Source organism: Chinchilla lanigera, unplaced genomic scaffold (assembly GCF_000276665.1).
Source record: "Chinchilla lanigera isolate Chin_1 unplaced genomic scaffold, ChiLan1.0 scaffold00110, whole genome shotgun sequence".
Lineage (NCBI taxonomy): Eukaryota > Metazoa > Chordata > Mammalia > Rodentia > Chinchillidae > Chinchilla > Chinchilla lanigera.
The window spans coordinates 1,463,723-1,486,822 of record NW_004955511.1 but is presented as its reverse complement, the minus strand read 5'-3'; the positions used below and the strand labels follow the sequence as shown (position 1 = coordinate 1,486,822).

The 23,100-nt window shown below is 37.0% G+C and overlaps 2 protein-coding genes across 2 annotated transcripts; both read right to left on the bottom strand.

Moving 5' to 3' along the window:
- Positions 1 to 406: 406 nt before the first annotated feature.
- Positions 407 to 1,363, bottom strand: LOC102020272 (olfactory receptor 1044-like). Its single transcript, XM_005408232.1, has one exon. The coding sequence runs from the start codon at positions 1,361 to 1,363 to the stop codon at positions 407 to 409; it is 957 nt and encodes a 318-aa protein (XP_005408289.1).
- Positions 1,364 to 6,760: 5,397 nt separating this feature from the next.
- On the bottom strand, positions 6,761 to 15,053 carry LOC102005403 (olfactory receptor 8J3-like). Its single transcript, XM_005407962.2, has 2 exons — positions 14,120 to 15,053; positions 6,761 to 7,044 (listed from the first exon to the last, which is right to left on the bottom strand). The coding sequence occupies exons 1-2, from the start codon at positions 15,051 to 15,053 to the stop codon at positions 6,761 to 6,763; spliced, it is 1,218 nt and encodes a 405-aa protein (XP_005408019.2).
- Positions 15,054 to 23,100: the final 8,047 nt, after the last annotated feature.

The window sequence follows — 23,100 nt, the reverse complement described above, 5'->3', positions numbered from 1 at the left end:
GAACAATTACCAATTATCAACACTGCCAAATATCTACTAAGAGCAAAATTACTGAATGGAAACCCCTAGTTCATAGTTGTCAGTGATTTAATTAGAAACATTAATTATGATTAATATAGGTTAATAATCTATTGTTAGTACTCACATAATCTTAAACAGGGCTCTAAGGGAGCCTTTACTTTTGCCAGTTATTGGATAAAATCTAGTTGTATAATTATCAGATGAAAGAAGTTATAAAATGTGTTTTTATATAAGAAATAATACAATGTAAAATGTTCCTTCATTCCTTACAAATGAGAGTGTCATTTTAAGTATGACTTAGCTACAAAAATAAAACCCAGAAAATGATTTATTAAGGGGATTTATTAAGCACATCATGAAGAAAAGTTGACTTTGTTTCTAGAAGTCATTTTAGTGTCACAAACACACAAGTCTGGCCACTCTTGCTAAGTGCTCTCTTCAGAGCCTCTTTGACATCCTTGTTCCGGAGGCTGTAGATCAGGGGGTTCAGCATGGGGATGATCACTGTGTAGAAGACAGAGGCCATCTTGTCTGTATCCAGGGAGTGGGTGGAGCTGGGCTGCAGGTACATGAAGATCAGAGTCCCGTAGAAGATGGTCACTGCCAGCATGTGGGAGCCACAGGTGGAGAAGGCTTTGCGCCTTCCCTCAGCTGAGCGCATCCTCAGGATGGCAGAGATGATGAACATGTAGGAGACAGAGACAATCAGGACAGAGGAAATGAACGTGACCCCAGCACAGGTCAAAACCCACAGCTGCTTGGAGCGAGTGTCGGAGCACGTGAGCCTGAGCAGAGGCATGTCATCGCAGTAGAAGTGATTGATGACGTTGGAGCGGCAATAGCAGAGGCGGAAGGTCAGGATGGTGTGGAACAGGGCCATCAGGAAGCTGTAGCTGTAGGGGGCAGCAACGAGCTGAATGCAGAGGCCCGGGGACATTCTGACCATGTAGAGCAGAGGGCTGCAAATGGCCACGTACCTGTCATAGGCCATGGAGGCCAGGAGCAAGCACTCTGACACCATAAAGGTGAGAAAGCAGCCTAACTGGGCGGCACAGGCCCGGAAGGAGACAGCGTTTCTTTGGTACAGGAAGTTCCCCAGCATTTTGGGTGTGATGACCGAAGTGTAGCAGAAATCAACAAAAGCCAGGTTACTCAGGAAGAAGTACATCGGGGTGTTGAGTCTCGCGTCCGTCCTGATGACCAGGATCAAACCCAGGTTGCCCACCACCGTGAAAATGTAGATGGATAAGAATGCCAGGAAGAGGGGCATCTTCAACTCCTGGCGGTCCGTGAGGCCCAGCAGAATGAAGTCTGTCACCTGTGTGCAGTTCATGTCAGCCATGTGTGCTCAGGACATCTGCAGGACCAAGAAGAGAGGAGCAGTGTCTAAGGGCTGTGTTCCCAATATCATTCCAGCAAATGGTGATTTTATCCTTGCTTCCTTGTAAAGTGTTTTTGCTTGTGTGTTTTGTTTTCCCCTACTATAAAGATAGTGGCACACTGGTTTGGGGAATGGAATGGACAGTGGAAAGAGTTTTCGGTGGAAAAGGAGTATTTTGTTTTCCCTATATTTCATTTTTAAATACATAAATAGGGACTATGTCACAGACCATATCATCTCAGGATCAGAGCAAAGGATTTGTATGCTATTTAAAAGGAGAGCTTGCCTTGTTTCAGCTGTGTGTTTATAAAGGAAGTGTTGTTATTTACAACATAAAGTATAATGAATCTCCTGCAGTGGTGTCACTAGGGCAAATGCAAACAAACCACTTATTGTCCCAAGGCTATCATATGTAAACTTTGGTATTTTTTATTTCACATTAGTAATGTATTCTATATGGGCAATCTGGATCACAATATAATCATAGTAGTATATGAATACTTCAAATACTCAAGGTAACTATATAGAAGGCACAGTATCATGTTTATCTCAATAAACTTTAATGGAAAACCTTATATTTATGCTTACTTTACAAATGAGAAAGAAGACAATAAAGTAGAAGCATCTACACATCAGATGTGTTTTGGGTAAGCTAGGCTTTGAAGCCATATTTACTCAGGAATCTGTACATCCTAATTATACTCTTAATACAATATCTTATACTTATTCTGTTGATACAAACCTTGGTTCTATGGAAATGCTTAGAATATAGCACCATTATATATCAAATTACATTAAAATTGTCATCAGAATCATATTTGTTTTTTAAAAGAAATTGAAATTTCTTTACACATTAACTTACAAGTCAATCTTTTAAAAAGATTTGAAGTACATTTTGCATATTAATTCTAGTTTTTCTATTGTAATTAAATTTGTGTATCTTTCTTTTTATTCTTAGTCACAGTGACTAATTTTTATAATTGAATTAGTGAATGTCCTAATAATGCCAAATATCCCTATTTTTTTGTTTCTCTACCTTACCTCTTTTGTCTCTGTTACCTTTATATCTGATAATTCAGAAGGAAATTTATTAAAAATTGATAAAATTTTCTGCACATGATGAAATTTCTCTTCAAGAATTATACAAATTATTCCATGGCTCTTCACTTATCTTCCAAATATACTAAAACCTTTAAGGTACTAGCAAATATTATTTATTTTATTGAAAAGTACATTTTTCTTAGGTTTTCACTCAATATGTTTATTAAGAAGCACTATGGAATAAATCCAAGAAAATCTAAATAAATTGTATATTACCCTAGAAATCCTAAAAACTGATTGCATTCATATCCAATCATAGAGATGCATAAATGCAAGAAAATAATCCTTAGGAACCCACAATTTCCAAATCTTCAATTAATATGTTAAAGTGAAAGTCAATTTGAACCTCAAAAAGCTAGGAAAAAGCAAAGCAAAGAAATGGAAAGAAAAAAGCAAAGACAAAAATGAGATAAAATTTTGCTTATTTTGCTTCTCCAACCAAGTCCCTTCTCTGAATGTTGACTGTTTAAAATAGCTTTTACTTATTCTTTGAATGTGAATGTGACTTCTTACACTGTAATACAAAATACTCTGAACATCTTTGCTCCCTTTAGTCCTGAAACAGCAACGACCCCTACTGTTCCAATTGGTATGTTCCATCTGGCTTCTGCCGTGTCACTCACTCCTTTCTCTTAAACAAAAGAGGACACTGAAGGGGAAATTTTCTGCTTATCTTTCAAGGTGTGTTTTGATATGCTCTCTTTTATGAAACCCTCCCTTGCTTTCCCTCTCACACTGACTGAGAATCTTTTGTCATTACGCGTTGGAAACACTTTGGACATTTCCTCATCTATATTCTTCGCTCACTCATCACATCCACCTGTGCCCACCTCTTCTTCTGACCCACCATAGACACCTTACGATTGTGAGAAGGGCTGTTTTCCTCCATTTCCTAACGTGGCTCCTTCCAGATACCAGGTGATGAAGAATATGAGATGAATTTTAGCAGTAATATTTGAAGGTTTCTCCACTTTTCTCTCAAGTTATATTCCTTTCTGTGGAAAATATCTCTAGAGTCACGGTGGTGACCTTTGTCTAATGCACTCCCCACTAAACCCGGATAAATCTCCAGATACCGAAAGAGTAGAAGCAACTTGTTCATATATTAAAATCTAGTCAGCCAGCAGCTTGAGTTTTTCCAAAGCAAAATGTTTCATGTAATTCAATCTATTCAGGAATATTTTTATATCATTATGAATATATGTATCAAAAAGTAAGTAAAATCTAGAAAATACTGTTTAACTATATTTTAGAAAATGTACCCTAAACTTTTTAAATTCTAACCCACTGTACCTAATTCTACTTAAATTAAATTCTTTTCTTGAAATATTACTGTGATGCTCTTACCCATGAATAGATAAAGTTCACCATCTGGAAACAATCTCTTGCAGCTTATTCAGGTAAGATGTGCTTTTATGTTTTCACATAATGGGTGCAGATAGAAATTGGTTCATGCTCGTGTCTGTATCTCTGTCCCAAGGGATCTTATTCCAGAATGTGAACAAACAAGGTTATCAGGAAAGCTAGAATCCATGCTCCACTGGGAGACCTATTAATGTGAGTAACACACTTTGCAGCACTGTAGATCTTTGTCTGTGTGTCTAGTGTGACATTATTGCTAAGATTTATCTAACCCTTGACACAAAATTGTATGTTTGTTTTAAATATGTTTGTGTTTTAAATCATTGCTGTCAGTCTACAAATTTGGTATTGAAATGCTAATAGGAAGTACCTTTGGGAATCTTACCAAGATTTTTTTGTGTGTGAAATGTGTTGACAGATTGTCAAACTCTTGGGTTGTGCACTTACCTGCTAGTCATACTGAAGTCAAGGACATAACAGAAATATATTGTCAATGTTTTAGGTGGGTACAGGGTGGATTTATGTGTATATATTATGTCATGAGATTAAAATCAGTCTGTTAAGTTTTATATTCCAAAAATTTCTAATAATGAACATGTACTAAAATGTAATGATGAAGATGATAGGAAGAATCATATTTTTTCAGTGACACATGAACACAACATATTCAAGTGAAAAATAGAATAAACGCTTAGAAGTTGCCCCATGATGTAACTGTATCAATCATAAAAATAACACAAATTTCATTGGTATGGATTCTATAGTCCAGGTACTAAATGACACTTTTTAATGCATTTTTCCCAAGTAAGATGAGATGGGCTATCAACCCACTGGTACTGCATTCCATCTTTGTTTATGCTTAGTTTAAAATGCCATGCCTTGTGATCAGGTGCTGAGATGCTGCATCTATATGTGTAGTGCTGCATAAAAGTGTGTGTGTGTGTACGGACACACACGCACACACACACACACACACACAGAACTTTTAGGAGCATCAGTGATGGAGGTGACCCTAGAAGAGATGTTTTGTACTAAGGAACATAAAACTAATAATTTACGAGGAAAGAAAGACACACTTTCTAGAAATCGCATTTAGTGCTGTAAATCTTTGCACTTTATTCTTGAATAATACCTATTGGTGGTACATGTTAATGGGTTTCTTTGCAAATTTCAGTACATTCACAGAATACAGCATTCACTGATCCACTGTAATCTCCCTTTACCCAAGCTCCTCCTACCTTCTCCTGAACCTGCAGAAACCCTAATTCTATACTTACCTTGACTTTATTTATTTATTTATTTATTTATTTTTTGGGTTTTTTTTTGGTTTTTCCCCAGTACCGGAACCGAACTCATGACCTTGCGCTTGCCAGGCAGGCGCTTTTGCCACTGAGCTAAATCCCCAGCCCCTTACCTTGACTTTAAATTCAGCATTTGAGAGAGAATTTGAAGTAGTTATTTTTCTGTATCTGCCTTATTCTAACACAGACTCATATTTATCCCAGCAAAAATTAAAATGGCCAACATATATAATCAAGTCAGGTGCTCTGAAATGGATGAATACATAAAAAAATGGTATAGACAAACAGTAGAATATTATTCAGCCAAAAGGAAGAACAAAATGTTGTTTTTTGTAGCAATATAGGTGGAACTGGAGGACTTTAAATTTTACACTTTCTTACTATAAAGTACAAATCAAGTGAACATAATAAATCATGGAGGATATTTTACAGAAGGCCAGGAGCAACAACTATTATACTTATTGCTTTATTTTACTTCGGGAGTTCAGAAACTTTACGCAGTGACTATGCATGCATAACACTTGGTGCTCTTAATAGAACTTTCATATTTTATATCTAGAGTTATAAAAACCACTACCAGTGTCCTTAGGTGACCTATCACTTAGTTCATCCTACAACATCTATTTTTTCACTGTTGAATCTCCACAGGGTTTATAAGACATTGTGTCTATGATAAAAATATAATTAAGCCATGGCCAGTGAAGAGCTTGGCTCCTTAGATATAAATGCTTCATTGGTTAACGATTTGTGTGGAAAATTAGGCTGGATAAATATATCAGTCCTTACCATTGATTAATGAGTGGATGAAGAACCAAACAATACATAATCCTATTTTTGTGTGTGTTTAGTGGATCTACACATTTCTATAATGAAAAGATTTTCCAAATTTCAGGGAATTCAAAAGATTCTGAGAGAATACAGGGCCTCCTTTTTTACTGAAACATTGCTGCAACGCCCCGTTCTTCTAAGAAGACGTTTTATTGGCTTCTGTTTGGGATACGTAGTGGTTGCGATCTCCTGGGGAACTGGCACGCACATATCACATTTTGTCACTTTGCTTCCCTCTCACTACCCATCTTCTGCTCTCTTCCCCTTCCCAGACCCCCGGCCTATTTCCACAAAGTCTGTTCCCCGGTTCCTCATCCTCTCCTTTTCTTTTGCTCTTTAGATTGTTTCTCATAAAGGGAAACCTTGAGATTAACCTTCTGCTTGGGGGGTATTACACGTCAGTGCCTCAAGGTGCATCCACTTTCCTACAATCAAACGGCTAGGCCACTAATCAAAAGGACACAAGAACGAACAAAATGCGATATCCAGTATTCCCTGAGGAATTTGTCAGATGTAGTTTAAGTAACGAAATTTTTCTCTGGATGCCTCCTATATTTCCCCCCTAACTTAGAAGGTTTTAGAAAAGAAAAAAAAAAAAAAATCTCTGGAAAATGTACCAATCATTAGAGAATAATGTATTAATCTTGACTTTGTTTTACCATTTTTATCATTCTTATCTTTTTATATTCACGGGGTGAAAATATCCTGGTGAGGAAAGAACGAAAAGAGAGTTGGGTGGATTTTCTGCTCCCTTGCAAAGGGTGCCTCAACACTGCGGAGCAGGGCGCGTTCTCCATGTGACGGGGACACTGGGGGCCGTCAGCTCTCCCAGCTGCACGCTACAGTCCTCGGGGGACAGCCCTTTGTCTGTGTCTCGGGGGCTTTCTGCCGCAGAATCACGCTTTGCTCTCTCCGCCTTGCTCGCCCTGCTCCAGCTGCGCTGGAGTTCCTGGAACAAGGGTTTGGTTCCTGTTTCACTCTGCGCGCACTCTCTCTCCTCCAGCAGCCCTCCGCCCCAGCGGCGGCCCGGTAAAGGTTTTGTTTTGTATGCTGGTTTTCAAGCTACAAGAAGTTCTGCAAGAGATAAAAACAAACAAACAAAACAAATAAAAAGTCCGTTTATCACTGTATCCCTGGGACTTAAAAGATCATCTTACCGAAACTAAGAATCCCATAGATGTTTTTGGAAGCATGTAATATGCAAAGTTTGTGTAGTCTGTGGCCATTTTGTTGAAAAAAACATAATCAGTGTTTTGTATTTTGACTTATTCGTAGAAACGAGAACTGTACCCATGGCCAGCATGCCTGAAGGAGCTGGGTGTTTCATGGTGATGTTGACAATTCCCTGAACGCTGATGGATTCTGTGTACAGATGAATTGTGATGTCAGGTTTAACCTCACCAACAGAGACCGAAACACATTATGATTTTATTATATTCCCAACATCAATAAATTCCAGGTGTATGACGCTTGGTTTTAAAATTAGCACATTTGCTGGGGGTACTGGCACAGGCCTGTAAACCCAGCACTCAGGAGGCTGAAGCAGGAGGATCCTTGCGAGTTCAAGACCAACCAGGACTGCAAAGTGAGCTTAAGGCCAGCCTGAACTGCATAGTGAGACCATGTCTCAAAAAGATTAAAATAAAATAAAATAAAATAAAATTAGCACATTTCATTTCCTGTGAAATTCCTGCAGAAAAGTTTTCTCCATTTTCAATTTCTTAGCTTTGTGAAAGATAATGTTTACTTTTGAACAAGTGAGGCATCAATTCCTCATTCATTAAAATGCTAAAATCATCAGAAGGCATACAGACTAGGATGGTACATCAGTGACTGTAGTACAGATTTATTTGTTTTTTAAATTTATTTTAAAAATTAAAGAAGGAAATCATTAACAAACAGACATCAATTTACAAAATTGCATAAGAACAATACAAACAATAGAGAGTTACAGACAAAGTGGTAGGAAATTAGCAATGGTTGTTGTATTGCATACTGATATCTTCAAAGTGATTTCTCAGGAAAAAAAAATACAGATATACAAGATTGATCAAATAAGTAATCATTAAATGTTCCTTTCAGTAAAACAGTAGAAGTCAGTAGTACAACTATGTTAGCTATCCTGTATATGCATACACATCATTAGTCATTTGAGAAATGCAAATTGAAACAACGTTGAGATTTCATGTCACCCCAGTAATAATGGCTAGCATTAAGAAATCAACCAATAACAAATGCTGGCGAGGCTTTGGAGAAATAGGAACTCTTCTCCACTGCTGGTGGGAATGCAGACTGGTGAAGCCACTGTGGAAATCAGTTTGGAGATTCCTCAGTAAACTAGGACTAGAGATCCCATTCAACCCAGCCATTCCCCTTCTGGGTTTTTTCCCAGAAGATCTCAAAGCATCATATCACAGCGATATATGTGCACCCATGTTCAAAGCAGTGCAATTTATAATTGCTGAATTGTGGAAGCAACCCAAATGTCCATCCACTGAGGAATGGACAAAAAAATTGTGGTACTTTTATATAATGGAATATTACTCAGCTATAAAGAAAGATAAACTTGAGGCTTTTATAGGTAAATAGTCACAACTAGAGACCATACTCATAAGTGAAATAAACCAGACCTGCATGTGTAAGTAATGTATTGTCTCACTAGTGTAAGAACCTGAAAGAGTACAGATTTATTTGACTTCTACAAGAAGAATTAAACCAAAACCAAACCAAAGCAACCAAACAAAAAACATACAAAGGAAGGTGCTTTGATTCCCACTTGCAGTTGGGGTGGCAGAATTGCAGGATAGGGCTACTTTTTTACCCTGTTTGGTAAAGTACAAGGCTCAGTCGTCTCTGTGGAGAATCTGCATTTCTTCAACAAGTATTTTTTCCATCTGGACTTTCGTGGGTGCAGCAGTGAACATTATTTGTTGGGGTATTTTTACCGTCATGTTAAAACTCAAGGGGAGGGGCTGGGGATTTAGCTCAGCGGCAAAAGCGCCTGCCTAGCAAGCGCAAGGTCGTGAGTTCGGTTCCCGGTACCGGAGAAAAACAAAAACAAACAAACAAACAAACAAAAAAAACCTCAAGGGAGTTTAGCTGAAGTGCACTTTTTGTCCCACTTTCTTAAAGAAAGCCCCATGGGACAGATTTATTCTCTCCTGTTCCTCCTCTGTTGTCAGGAGCTATTAATGGGAAGTATGTTTACACTGAGTGATTATGTTAAATAATCTACAAACCTCTTCATAATTACAAAAATATAATGCCATACTATGTGATTGCCAGAGTTCCAAGTCTGTCAGGGAAATAAATGTTGTGCTAATTACTGAATAATACATAACTGAATAATTGTATTTTTAGATGAGACACCAAATGAATCATTCGTTTTCCCCAATGAATATTATTACAGATAAGACATATCTATATAAAATTGTAAGAGGTGTAACCATATATGTAAGAAATATGAGCATTAGAGTTTTAATTCTTTGCCAATTTAAAAAATGCAATAGCAAATTTAGGCCTTAATGGCTAATGTAGTTAGACTTCAGGTCTCACGAATTCTACCTTCAGTAAAATGACCCTAAATTTGATATACAATGGCTTGAAAATCTTTTAGTAGAGAATAAGTGAAAGATGAGGAGCAGTATTGTTGAGAAAGACGAGTAGCAAAAAGGGTTTTCAAGAGGCATATTGGAGAATTACAGATAGAAAATGACAGCTGATGGAGTCTAGACTTCATCTTCACACTGCTTTAGCTGTGATGTGAGAAGGATTTTAATTAAGTGCAGACGATAATGGCTTACACTTCTAATACTTTATCGTAATCTGAGCTAAGTAATGAGATTATATTTGAGAGAGCCAAGCTTTCAGAGAGGAGCATTCAAAATCCCTGATTTTGAATTTAGGGTCTGGGGATTTAGCTCAGTGGCACAGCGCCTGCCTGGCAAGTGAAAGGTCATGAGTTCCATTCCCCGTACTGGAAAAAAACCAAAAACCAACAACAACAACAAAAAAACCCTGACAGTCCATGTTATCACTTAGCAGTCAAATGCATCTACCAGACACTTTTATAGGTCAGACAGTTGTAGGTAGACAGGAACATAAGTAGGGGAAAATAAAGACTTGTGAATTTATTGTAATTACCATATACGTATAATTCCTGACTAAATTGGCAGGAAGTGGTTAGAGATGGTGTTATTCTAATTGCAATTAGCACACCTGGTACCCAGATCTTTGGTGAACAAATACTACTCAGTGGTTTTATACAGATTTGGACCCAAGTTTCCTTGTGAATTATTGCATAAATCTGTCTTTTTTTCTTCCCAGTGGCAAGGGCCATATTGTTATGGGGAAGATGAATACTAGACATGGTACATAAGGTGATGTTTTCTTCATTTCTTTAAAAATATCAATCCATGAATGCCAGTGAAGAGGAGAAGGGTGTGCTATGGGAAGGCTCAGTGTTCTCAGTAAATTGCTGAACCTCAAACATTCGCGTTGCTCCTGTTTGTACAGTCTATCATTTGCTCTGGATTCTGAGTTTTCACCCAGTTTCCACTTGCTTATCAGGGTCCTTCCAGAATCAACTAATACCACTGTTTATCATATTTGTAAACTGCTCTAGGCAGCTATAATTTCTCAGATTTTTTTTCTTGATCATGATTTTGCCGGTGTTGAAGCATGCATTGGTGGATTATTTTCTGAAATGCCCCTCAGTTGGGAATTTTCCTATGTTTACTCATAATTGCAAGAAGGGGCTAGACTGTGGGGAGAAAAATCCTATGAGTATGTTGTTGAATTCACATCACAGCACAGTGGGACCTGTCCATGTGACTTATCATAGCTGCTATTAATCTCAATCACCTAGTCCTCTAGTGTTTGCTGGGTTCCCCAGTGTAAAGTTTCTCTGCTCCTTCTGACTACCTTATTTGGGAGGCAGTCGCTATGTGTAACTCTCTCCTAAGGTGTGGGGAGTTCTGCACGTTCTTGGGGGCAGGGTAGTACATACATTAATGGGAATGAATTGCTGGGGATTATTGTGTAGACTTTTGTCCATTTCCCCATTTCTAAAATATACACTCATTTATTTTTTTCAGTACCATAAGGAAATTCTTTATACCTAGGATAAGAATTCTATTGTAGCATTTTATGTTACTCACTTTTGTTGGTCAAATTCTTCTGGTTTAATCCATTAAAACCATTTTCACGTTTGATCATGAGCCTGTGGTATTTTGATCTCTCTGCTTTTTTACTTTATCTCTCTCTTTTTCTCCTTCCCTCTCTCCTGCCCTCCCTGCTTCTTTGAGTAATCCTTACTTTCTGACACTAATATTCTTTGTAATCACACAGACTTCTCACTCTGTCCTAGCGAAGTCTGAAAGGAATCTTCATTCCTTTTGTTGAATGTAACTACACTCTCCCTAATATCAGATATAGACTTTTCCCCTGAAATCAAAAATCTCCTCCAAAGGGGAGAATCCTGGCTCAAAATATCTGCCTTTCATTTATTTGTTCAATCCCCTTGTATCTACATAATGAATCAGAATTGTTAAACTACATCCTAAACAAATACATAGCTAAAATATGTTGTCACTCCCAGCTCATTTTGTGTTTATCCTTACAGAATCTGGTCTCTCTATTACATAGAGCATCAGCTTTCTTGTTTGTTTTTTGTTTTTGTTTTTCTCCAGTACCGCAAACCGAACTCATGACCTTGCGCTTGCCAGGCAGGCACTTTGCCACTGAGCTAAATTCCCAGCCCCAGCATCAGCTTTCTTGGAGTTCACCTCGGAAAAATTGTTTCACCCATCTCAACACAGTAGACTGTTCTATTAAATTTCATATTTTCAGCTTCCTCTGATTGTTTGCGTTTTTATTTTTAATTTTGCATTTGCATTTAATGGAGTTTATTGTCTGTCCTGTAGGCCTCTATGAGTATTTGAAAATGTCCATGTTATGTATCCACACCACAATACCATGCAGGATAGCTTCACCACAATGAAATCCTTTGTATTCCTTCCATTTATACATTCCTTTCTACAGCTTTTCTCCCAGGCTTCAGGAAACCACATACAAAGTCTATACTTCTATTTATATCTCATGCCTCTAGAGGCTTTCTTTTAAATAATTTCACAAAATTAAAATATTATACCCATTACAGGCTGGCTTTGTTCACACCAAATATGCATTGAAGGTGTATTCATTTCTGAGTTCTTGTTAGATCACTAGCATTTATTTCCAAGTGGTATTTCTTTGTATGGATATGTCCAAGTTTGATTTGTTTCCTCTTGTAAAGGAATTTGGTTGCTTTCAGCATTTGTCAGTTATCAATAGAGTTGATATACACAATCACACTTAGGTTTTACATAGCGTAAATTTAGTCCATTGTGTAAACACCTAGAATTCCAGATTCTTAGGCACACCATGAAGATCTACAACTTTTAGGGTAGATGTTGCCTGAAGTGACAAGTTTTGGTTAAAAAAACCTCATTCGCACATGTGATTTCAAATGTGAGTTTAATAGGTATTCTTAGAAAGTCATAGTTGTACACTGTGTAAGATAAAGATAATTGTGTGAGATAAAATAAATAAATAATAACAGTTATAATTGACAGACTAGTTAATCACTTAGAGACTCAATAGGAGATGGGCTCTCACAGTTGCAAGGTGATCATACATATTCCTTATTAATGGCTATGCAGATGTGCATGTGGACAAAAGAAAATGAAGGGAGGAAATCTTAGACTTGGAAGGTCGTGATTACAGTGTCGCCTCTCAGCAGAACATTAACATTTCTCCTTAAAAGCTTTTGGACGCTCAGAAAAGGCAATCTGTGTCCCACAAAACTAATATTCAGTTGAAACAGTGTCTGAGAAGCCTGACTTCAGTCTTTGTAGATAAAAACTCTGAGGAATTAAGGCAAAAATGAAGTTATACAAGTCACAATTTTCCATGATTCTAAGGCTAATACTTTCCTGTAGAATTACAGGCCCTGTCTCATGTCACTACTTATTTGCCTCAAAATTTATCAACTACAGTTGAAGAAGCATTTCAGCACCGGATCCCACCATAAGTAAGGGAAACCTGCATATCGAAGTTGAGGTATCTCCTTCAAGCAAGTTCCTTAATATTTGCAAAGACTAATTCCTATGATTTTAAGTCACACTACACCAATACATTTATTAAATCTGGATTTGTATTCTTTATTTAACAATTCAGAGATACAGAAATGGCCACACCTATACCTATAGAGTTATAAAATAGATTTAGGTGTAAAATCACTGACTAGGAACAATCAGAGAGCAGAAAAACATCTTTTAGAAAAATTAAATATTTCTTCTAATGATGTAAAGTATTTGAGTAAATATGATCTGTTAAAATCTAATGATTTCACAAGGGACACATTTATTTTGCCATGAAAGAAAAAGGATAATTTGTGTAAGGAGAAATGTAAACTTTTAAAGAATAAAAGTAATATCTCTCATGATACAAAAAATCACGTTGTTTGGAATAAAATGATTTCTATTACACTATTTTTATAATTTGCACAATATAACATCAATGGTTATATCTGCTCACAAAAAGTCTTTTAAAATGCTATAACATTTGAGATACAAATTTCAATTTCATATTAGTACCTTAGCTGTAAAATGCATTTTAATTGTCTGTAGCTTGAGTGTTTCAAGAACCAGTGATCCACAACACCTACGTGCATGCTGGGAAAAACAAACAAACAAACAAACAAAATAGCAAAACAAAAAAAACCAGGAATGCCACAGAGTAAGAAAGATTGACTTTACTTACTTATCTTTTATCTTTTTGCTCCATTCAAATTTATTTAATGGTTTTGTAATCCTACTTTTTTCCTTACACCTGAAAACCTTTTCGCAGATGAAACCTGCCTACACCAGTGAAAAGCAACATTTTCTTTCTACTTCACCCCTCTCAACTCAGTAAGCTTTAACTTCTTACAATATGTATTTCTCGCCAAGCCTGGGCCACTCTTGGTGAAATACCAGAAAGCTTGAAAGACAACCATCTGACTCTTATTATGCCATAGCAGACCATGGGAATCCTCTCTCTCTCTCTTTCTTATTGATGCAGATCTAAGGTTGCATTTACTTACAGGAACCGCATGGGTTTGTCACAAAGCTCTGTAAGGCAGCCTTCACGTCCCTGTTCCTCAGGCTGTAGATCATGGGGTTCAGCATAGGGATCACCAAGGTATAAAACACGGAAGCCAGTTTATCAGTGTCCAGGGAGTGGTTGGTCCCAGGCTGTAAATACATGAACAGCAGCGTCCCATAGAAAACTGTGACAGCTGTCATATGTGACCCACAGGTGGAAAAGGCCTTCTTCCTCCCTTCTGATGACCGTATCCTTAGAATAGACAGAACAATGTTGACATAGGAAACTACAACTATCATGAGGGAAAAAAACAAATTTGTCCCTGCAGACAGAAAGACAAGCATTTCTGTAACAGAAGTATCAGAGCAGGACAATGCTATGAGAGGTGTAATGTCACAGTAAAAATGATTGATGATATTGGAAGAGCAAAAGGACAGGGACAATACACAAAGTGTAAACACAATGGAAGTGAAAAGGCCATAGAGGTAGGTGATGGACACCAGCAGCAGGCAGATACGTGGAGATACCACCACCATGTAGAGCAGGGGGTTGCAGATGGCCACGTAGCGGTCATAGGCCATCACAGCCAGCATGAAGATCTCAGCCACAATGAAAACCAGGAATCCACCCAGCTGGGTGGCACACACATAGTATGAGATGGTTTTCTTATTTGCTAGGAAGTTGCTCAACATCTTAGGGGCGATGACAGTGGAGTTGCCGAAGTTAATGACAGCCAGGTGTCGGAGGAAGAAGTACATGGGGGTTTGCAGTCGGGGGTCCACACTGGTGAGGGTGATGATGCCCAGGTTCCCTGCCGCGGTCAGTCCATAGATGACCAGGAAGATGAGGAAGAGGGGAACCTGCAGCTCTGGATGCTCTGAGACCCCTATGAGAATGAACTCAGTGATCTGTGTCATATTTCCAGGAACCATGTGCTTTTTAGAATCTCATCTGTTTAGAGAAGAAAAGAAAAGTTCACAAAATTAAAGTAATCGTATTTTGGTAGTTTCATGGTAGACATTTGGGAATTTGTGGATGAGATTTCTTTAAACCATGAATTATTTTTTCCTGTAAATTGTATTGTTCCTATTTTTAATTTTATTAGACAAGACAAAAATACACACTTATATGTGCTTAGTGTTATTTTCAGCTACTTGATTCCCTTTCATCATTTAGAGCAGTACAGTGGTGAAAAGTGTATTATTTTGAAATTTGTTTACATAACTCTTTACTGGATATGGTGTTCTCCCAGTTCCTTTCATTATTCTTTTCTGTCTCACAAGCTTTTATAATTATTCACATTTCTTCCATTGTTTTTGTTCTTATTGATAACTTTGCTATTTTTTACTTTGTTTACAATTTACAATATATCTACTTTAATTTTACTAAGTCATTTTAAGAAATTTTCTTCCATATCTCTTTTTATAATAATAAATATTTTTATCCTGTTTCCTTTCTATGAAGGATACAAAATACACATTTACCATATTATTATCTGCTATTCCAATATGGTTGAGTATTACCCTGTAACGGCTCAAGGACATTCAGTTGATCTTAGTTAAACAATTACAGTCCCTGAGCATTCATGATTGATTGCACCAACCCATGGAAACTATGTCATGGTCCCTCATGTAAACGTGTGGAGAGAAGGTCCACACAGTTAAGCTTATTTCATGGTTAAGTGTCTGAGCAGTGAGAGCTCAGAACTCTTCCTGTTTTCTTTCTCCAAAAAATGAATATAAAAATAGAAAAATCATTCTACAACCATAGAAAACAGGAAAGACCAATGTGAAAAATCAGAGCTAAAAGATCAAACTAACTACTTACACTGCTGCGCCTATGATGTTTGTTTCTGACAGCACACATCATTCTTTTCCTTTGGTTTGTTTTTCATCATTTTCCTAACTGTTAATTAAACAGATTTCTCTTGTGTTTCTACTCTATGTCAGATGATTTTTAAACTTCAAATCACTTGTTCTTTACCATGTGAACCTCCTGTTCAGAAGACAGGGCAAAAAGTCTACGAAAACAAAATATTCCAAGGAGATAATTCTTAGTGTATTAAGTGTAATGAGTAACTTAAACAAAAATATGCATTAAGATACGCTGGGAGGATAACATATGGGATATTAAGAAAATCCTAAGAAGGTGACATTTCAGTGAAACCTAAAGTAATGGAAGGTTATGCATTATCTAATGAGTCATAGACAGAGCAGTCCAGGATTCCAGATACTGGAATGCGGAAACAAAGGCCACTGAGGTAGACAATAACTTTAAAATTTTCCCTTAACTTTAAAACCTTCATTTTTTTTTTCTGTGTGGGAAGAAGCAGCTTAAGAATGTGACAGGATTATAATGAAGAAATAGAGAATTAGAAGAACCAGATCTTTTATCTTTCAGTATTTATCTCTTGTAAGTGAGTTTTAAAGCATAGAGAAACACTAAGTTACGTGATTCATGTGATCAGCTGTGAGCTTTAAGTCCATTACTCCTGCAGGTGGAATTGATAAAATGTAGCACCAGGGCATGAGTGGGAGGTTTAAAAATTAAAACACCACGTAGGTGGTTGTGACGGGATTTCTGTGATAATGTAATGGTAGGTGGAACAAAGCGGAGAAAGTAGAAATGCAGAGAAGCTGAATAGAGAGCTGGATGCAGAACCATGACGTCCCTTTCAGCATACCCTTGGCATGCCAGGTGGGCAGGCTTCAAGTGGTGCCAGAGAAAGAAGAAATGGCAGGATGGAGTCCATAAAGGTGGGCTTTTGTGAGTTTTTTTTTTTTTAAGATAGAAAACTAACAGAACAAAAATGAAGACAAAATCAAAACAACACAAAAACAACAAAAATGATACTGGACCTCAAAACAAAATGATAGGAATTAACAATGGTTGCTACATTACATACTGTTCTCTTCAACGAAGCTGCTTAGTCCACCAGACATAATGTAAGATTTATCACACAATCAAAGACAGTAGCAAGTAATTAAAAAAAAATTGGAAATGATGCAGAGCTTCACCATACAAGATGATAGGCAGTGTAGCGAGCACTATTTAAATGTCTGATTATTGCACTGATCACATTATGCTCCTTAGAATATTTGGCTTTATGTCATTACATTTAATTGATAAGTTGCCTGAGAAAATTGGCAATCTATAGTTATCCTGTTTTCAAGAAAGGGTATAATTTTGAGATTAGGTACTATTTATATATCCACTTTTCTTTCATAACAGCAGTGGTAATAGTATAAAATATACATTTTTAGAAAACATGATTACAATAAATTAAGACATAAGCCAATTCGCTGAGCAAAATACTTTGTTACAATAGTGATATACATTACTTAATATGTGAGATAAAAACAATTCTAATTTGTAAACGTAAGTTTGTGGGTCATATATGGTACCCTGTATTTCTGAAAAATGTTGAAAATATTATGGATCAACATTAGTATCAGTACTGCATTATATTATTGGATTACTATGTGTAATTTATAGTGTGTTCTAAAACCAGAGTGGAGTGGCTCATTTTAAGGCTTGGTGTGCATTTTTTTATTTCAAAGGGAAGAAAAGAACAATAACAAAATAACAACAAGACCAAAGAAAGCACAACCATGGTTTGCATGTTTAAAGACCATTATACAAAAATAAAATATCCTATTATCCACCCACCTCTATGAGAGAATCAGCTTCTTAGAGAGATTGTACCTTGTTGCATTAACAAGAGCTGACTGGCTCTATAAATATTTGAGAGTGTACCTGAGGCACAGGTGACTCCTGATCTACTCATTTCCTGGGATGTCCGTGAGGAGAATGCCCCTGGGGACTGGCTAAGAAGGTCTCCTGGAGGGATTCAAACAGCTTCCTCTTGAGTCTTCTCCAGGGTCCTCCAAGACTGCATTACTGAGTTGAGTTTAACGCCGTGACATGTAAAGGAGACAGTGATTAAAGTGCATCTGTCTAAGGATCTCATTTCCAGCTAGTGATTCATTATTGAAAAAAAATAACACCAAAGCACTAGGAACTTGTGATTTAACAGCAAAATTAGACAAATGATATCTATAAAAACTATGTTTACAATGCCATCATCTCTGTTGACCTTTCTCCTGTTTTGCTTCACCAATAGATGTAGCATAGTCATTATTTCCAGGAATGGTGCTAAGAGGATGATAAAAGATGGATAGATCCTCTAAAAAACGATACTTATCAGATAAAATTATTCTTCTCTTCTCTCCTCTGTACTTTCATTTCAGAGGAGACAAGAGTATAGAGAATTGCTAGAAAAGATGCAAACACAGTTTTTGTAAGAGAACATGCCTATAAATTTCCTGGTGAACAACTGCATTTTTCAATATTGAATATTTTAGATATCTATATTTTATAGATGCAGTGTCTAATATAAATATTTAATGATCAGTGTGGACAGGATGTAATAGGTAAACGGACAAATAAACTTCTTTGGGAATTAAATCTTTCTTGTAAAAAAAATATATATATATTAAAAGTAGAGATATAGGATATTTATATAAAATGTGCTGAATCCACATTGCACAGAACTGTAGATTTGTAAGGAAACAAATGTAGTTACATTGAATGTTCTGATGTGGTTCCCTCCTGAAGCTGCTGTGCTTCTTGTCCACACTGAAAGTGTGCTGGTTACAGTGAAGTATGTTTGTAAAGACCAAGGAAAATACCTGCAGATGGTTTGTGAAGGTTAAGTTTTATTGCAATATCAATAGGAAAGGATGGCATTAGTTGAGATACACTAGCAGAGAAGAATAGAGTTCAGGGGTAACTGGCTGAACAGGAAAGTTGTCAGAAGATACTCAGAATATCTAGTAGTGGTGGTTGGACTTGTTCATAACCACGGTTCGCTGTCTGCAGACTGGACAGGGGCTAACTTGGGAAGTGTTCAGTGGCACATGGCTGGATAGTAACACTGTCCCACACTCAGTTATTACAGAGAGGATGTTTTCCACACCGTAGAAGAGTGCTTTCATGAGCTTGCTTTGTCCATTGTCTAGCCAGCATTTCAAGCAACAGCTGCCTTAGCATAGTGACAGGAAGGGAGTTCCCCACGTCACCCCGGCCCCTCCCTTCCCCTGTGTTCTTCAGCTCATTCTCGTCTGCACTGGCTGAGCTGAGTGCGCTTGACTTCGCAAGAGTCTTGGCCATGCAAACGGGGTGTTTCAGAGCTATGGTGCTAAAGGTGCTGGCTTTTGTTAGGTAGGATGCACTGCGACTAGAAAAAAAGAAATAAAGATAAAAAAAGTACTGATGTTTGATGGCTGTCATAATAAAATACCACAGAGATAAGGGTTTAAACAATTATAGCCCTGAAAGCCAGAAGTCCACGACAAAAGTATCAGCTTTGCTTTCTTTTTCATCAAATGGCTTCTGTGTCACTGTGTGCTCACTTCACTGTCGCTTAGCCTGTCCATGTGTTTGTGTGCTTCCTGCTCCAGGTCCTAATCTGTGCTTCTTAGAAGAACAGAAGTTTTCCATGACCTAAGAGAGCTTCTCTTCTTATGGGAAGCAGAGATTGGGACGAGGAGCAGGAAGCACACACTGTTTGGATAATTAAATGCCTGTATCTGAGTAACTAATTTAAAAATAACAATACACAGTGTATTAACCATTGTTACCCTCCTATCACCTTGTTTTTAAATTTTTTGGTTTTTTTCTCTTTAAAATAAAAAAAAATAGAAGTTACTGGGTTAAGGTGCATCTGGGTGACCCAACTTTAACTTAAATGCCTCTTTAAAAGCCCAATGTCCAAATACAGCCAAATCTGAGGTAGTGGATTTGGGTTTTAAATATATGAATTTGGACACAATTTAGCTCATAAAAAGGACTGAAAATAAATTAATACAGAAACTTTGCTGGCTTCACTATTATCAGGTACCATAAGCTGAGGAATAGAATTATTTTAAATCACTCACATTAAGCGCCCAAAGAATTGAAAAGGTGATTTCTTTGTTATGCAAAAGCTTGAGCCTGGAAATCTATACTGTGAAAGTAAAATAAATAATTAAATTATACAAATAAAAATCTTCATGAGATCATTATTAAGTATAATGGAACTCTGGAAAGCATATGGCTACAAATTTATTAAATAAGTAAGACATATGTAAGTAAGTAATCATATAATATTTTAAACTTTTACTTATATGGATTATAGAGAAAAATTTGAGGAAAGGTCTTGACCAGAAGGCAACTCATATTTAAAAGTCACATTTTATTACAAGATCACACTCTTATGTAGGATCAGTGAAGGCAAACTCTAAATCAGACAGTGGAATAATAGTCACGAAAAGCTGGAAGTGGGTGGAATTCATGTGGTAATGTCCATTAAAGGGTGCAAACATTTACTAACAAAGCTGGTGGTGCATGCCTGTAGTTCCAGCACTTGGGAGGCTGAGGTAGGAGGATTGCTATGAGTTTAAGGCCAGCCTCACCTACATAGTCAGAACTTATCTCAAAAAACAAAACAAAACAAAGATTTACTAACAGGATATAAGCATATTCTGAAAAGCTAATGCCCAACATAATGACTGTAGTTTATGATCCTGAATTACTTACTTGAAATGATGCTGAAAAGGTGGATATTAAATGTTCTCAACACAAACACACATGTCAGCTGCAAGGTGATGGATATATAAACCATCTTGATCACAGTAAACATAATATAGGATCAGCATAATCACAGAAACTTACAAACACACCCTTTTTATTTAGCAATTACTACTTAGAAACGTGAAAAAATAAACAAAAGGGTTTGATTACTTTGATTTTTTTCTCCATCTTAAACTTAACAAACTATATCTTAAAATTCTTCATACATATGTATGACATTTCTAAATTTTTATTTCTGCTCCAAATTAAGAGCGTATTTACATCACTAAAATATTGCCCAATGTGTCTTTTAATAAATTTTCCCATACCATATCCTAGATCACTATCTGTATGGCTTTTATTATGATGTGTTAATTAACTTGCTTTAGAACTTGATGCAGAAAGAATAATATGGTGCAATATTTTTGGTTAATATTACTGATGATCTTCCAGGATGCTTTGCGTGTGTGTAACTCACTGCATGTTATTGCTGAACGTTTTCCAGTGTATGAACATACAATAATTCATTTTTTATTTCTTGATGAACAGTGAAATATTTTCATTTGCTACTATCCCGAATAAAAATATCAGTGACATTGACATACATGTGTTTTTTTGGATATAATTTCATTCCTTATAAATAAAAATCAAGGAAGCAAATTCCTGAACTCTGAGGTAGTTATGTATTTAACAGTATTTAAAATGGTCAATCCATTATTACAAAAATCAGTTAGCAATGCATGATCATTCCAGGTACCGCAAATAGTAACTGAAAATTGATAACAGTTTGATACTTCATAATTTATTTTTCTTATTATATTAATAATATTTGCAAAGTGAGGGATTGAGCCCAGTGTTTCTTTCTTTTTTTTTGGTTTTGTTTTTTTCTCCGGTACCGGGAATCGAACTCATGACCTTGAGCTTGCCAGGCAGGCACTGTGCCCCTGAGCTAAATCCCCAGCCCCCCAGTGTTTCAATCATGATACAGCAGTGCTCGACAGCTGAGCCACAATCCTAGAGCTTTTTATTTGTATTTTGAGGCATGATATCACTAATCTGCAAAGGTTGGACTCAAACTTGTGACCCACCTGCCTCAGTCAGAGGAATTACAAGTTTCCATCACTTTCCCCAAAGAGTGGTTGGCAGGTAGTTTCTTACTGCCCATATACTTCATTCCCCTAAGCCCAAGAATGCTGAGCCTCCCCTTCATCATTCCGTCACAGATCGCTTTGCTACTTAGTGTGTGAGGTACGTTTCACATGCCTTCCCTATGTTTTGTAGATTGCCTTTTTTGTTCTTGATGTATTGAAGCACAAACCTTCACCTAGCTGTAGCCATTTTGTTCAGTAAAGCCGCAGTCCTTCTGTTCTCTGCCACTGAACGCAGCTGCAGTATATGATTTGTCACCACATTGAAATTTCTGTGGACGTGTTAAACACAGCTTGTCACACACAACTACACTCACCACAAGAAACCCACTGTACCATAACCTTCAGCTAAAAGCTTGTCTCTTTCTTGTAACCTCTGTTTGCCACCACACACACACACACACACACACACATCACAATTCCTTTCCTTCAAGTTTTTTTCAAATGTTTCATTAACTTATTACAGTAGGTATATAATCAGTCTTGTGATATATGTTTTTAGTTCTTCAACTTTTATTTTCAAGATTGCTTTGGCTATTCTGGATCTCTTACATACTATGTAGAAACAGCTAGTGATTTATATGAGGGGCCTTCCTTGTATATCTTAAGAGAGAACAGGATGCATTTCCCATGAGAACAGTAATCTGTAATAATAGTTGTTACAATTACTATTGAAATCTTATGTGCAATTTACAGCAAGCTTTTGAAACATACTTTGATCTTAACCTGATGGTGTATGTTTAAAAGATGAATCACTTGGATGCTTAAAAATAGTACTTTCACATTTCTCTTTCTGGGCCAAAATGTCTGACACACACAATAGAAGAATGAAAGGCACATGTTTGATCCTGGTGTCGAAGAGTTTGGACCATCTTTACTGGGATGCAAGGCGGAAATGCATGATGGAAGTACCTGGCAGAGGAATGCAGCCTAAATCAAGAGAGTGGAGACACAGAGAGAGCAAGAAACGTACCCCTCAGCAAAGCATGAAGCCAATGACACCTCCTTAAAAGGGGCCCCAGTTCCTTACAGCACATTTAACTATGAAATTATCGATCGATTGACCCACTGATAAATATGGCACCGCCATGAGCTAATCACCTTCCAAAAGTCTGACCCTTAGACACATCAGAATTCTGGGGGACATTTTGGTCTAAATGATAGCAATTATGAAAGGTAATACTTTTTGTTTATTTATGACTCCTTCATCTTGAAGTGA

What these genes read in the sequence shown, in the direction of transcription:
- LOC102020272 (XM_005408232.1), bottom strand. Translation starts at nt 1,363, where the DNA reads ATGGCTGACATGAACTGCACACAGGTGACAGACTTCATTCTGCTGGGC.
- LOC102005403 (XM_005407962.2), bottom strand. Translation starts at nt 15,053, where the DNA reads ATGGTTCCTGGAAATATGACACAGATCACTGAGTTCATTCTCATAGGG. An exon ending in GACAAACCCATGCGGTTCCT is followed by an intron (nt 7,045 to 14,119) that starts GTAAGTAAATGC and finishes CTTGAAAACCAG; the next exon opens with CATACAAAACAAAACCTTTA.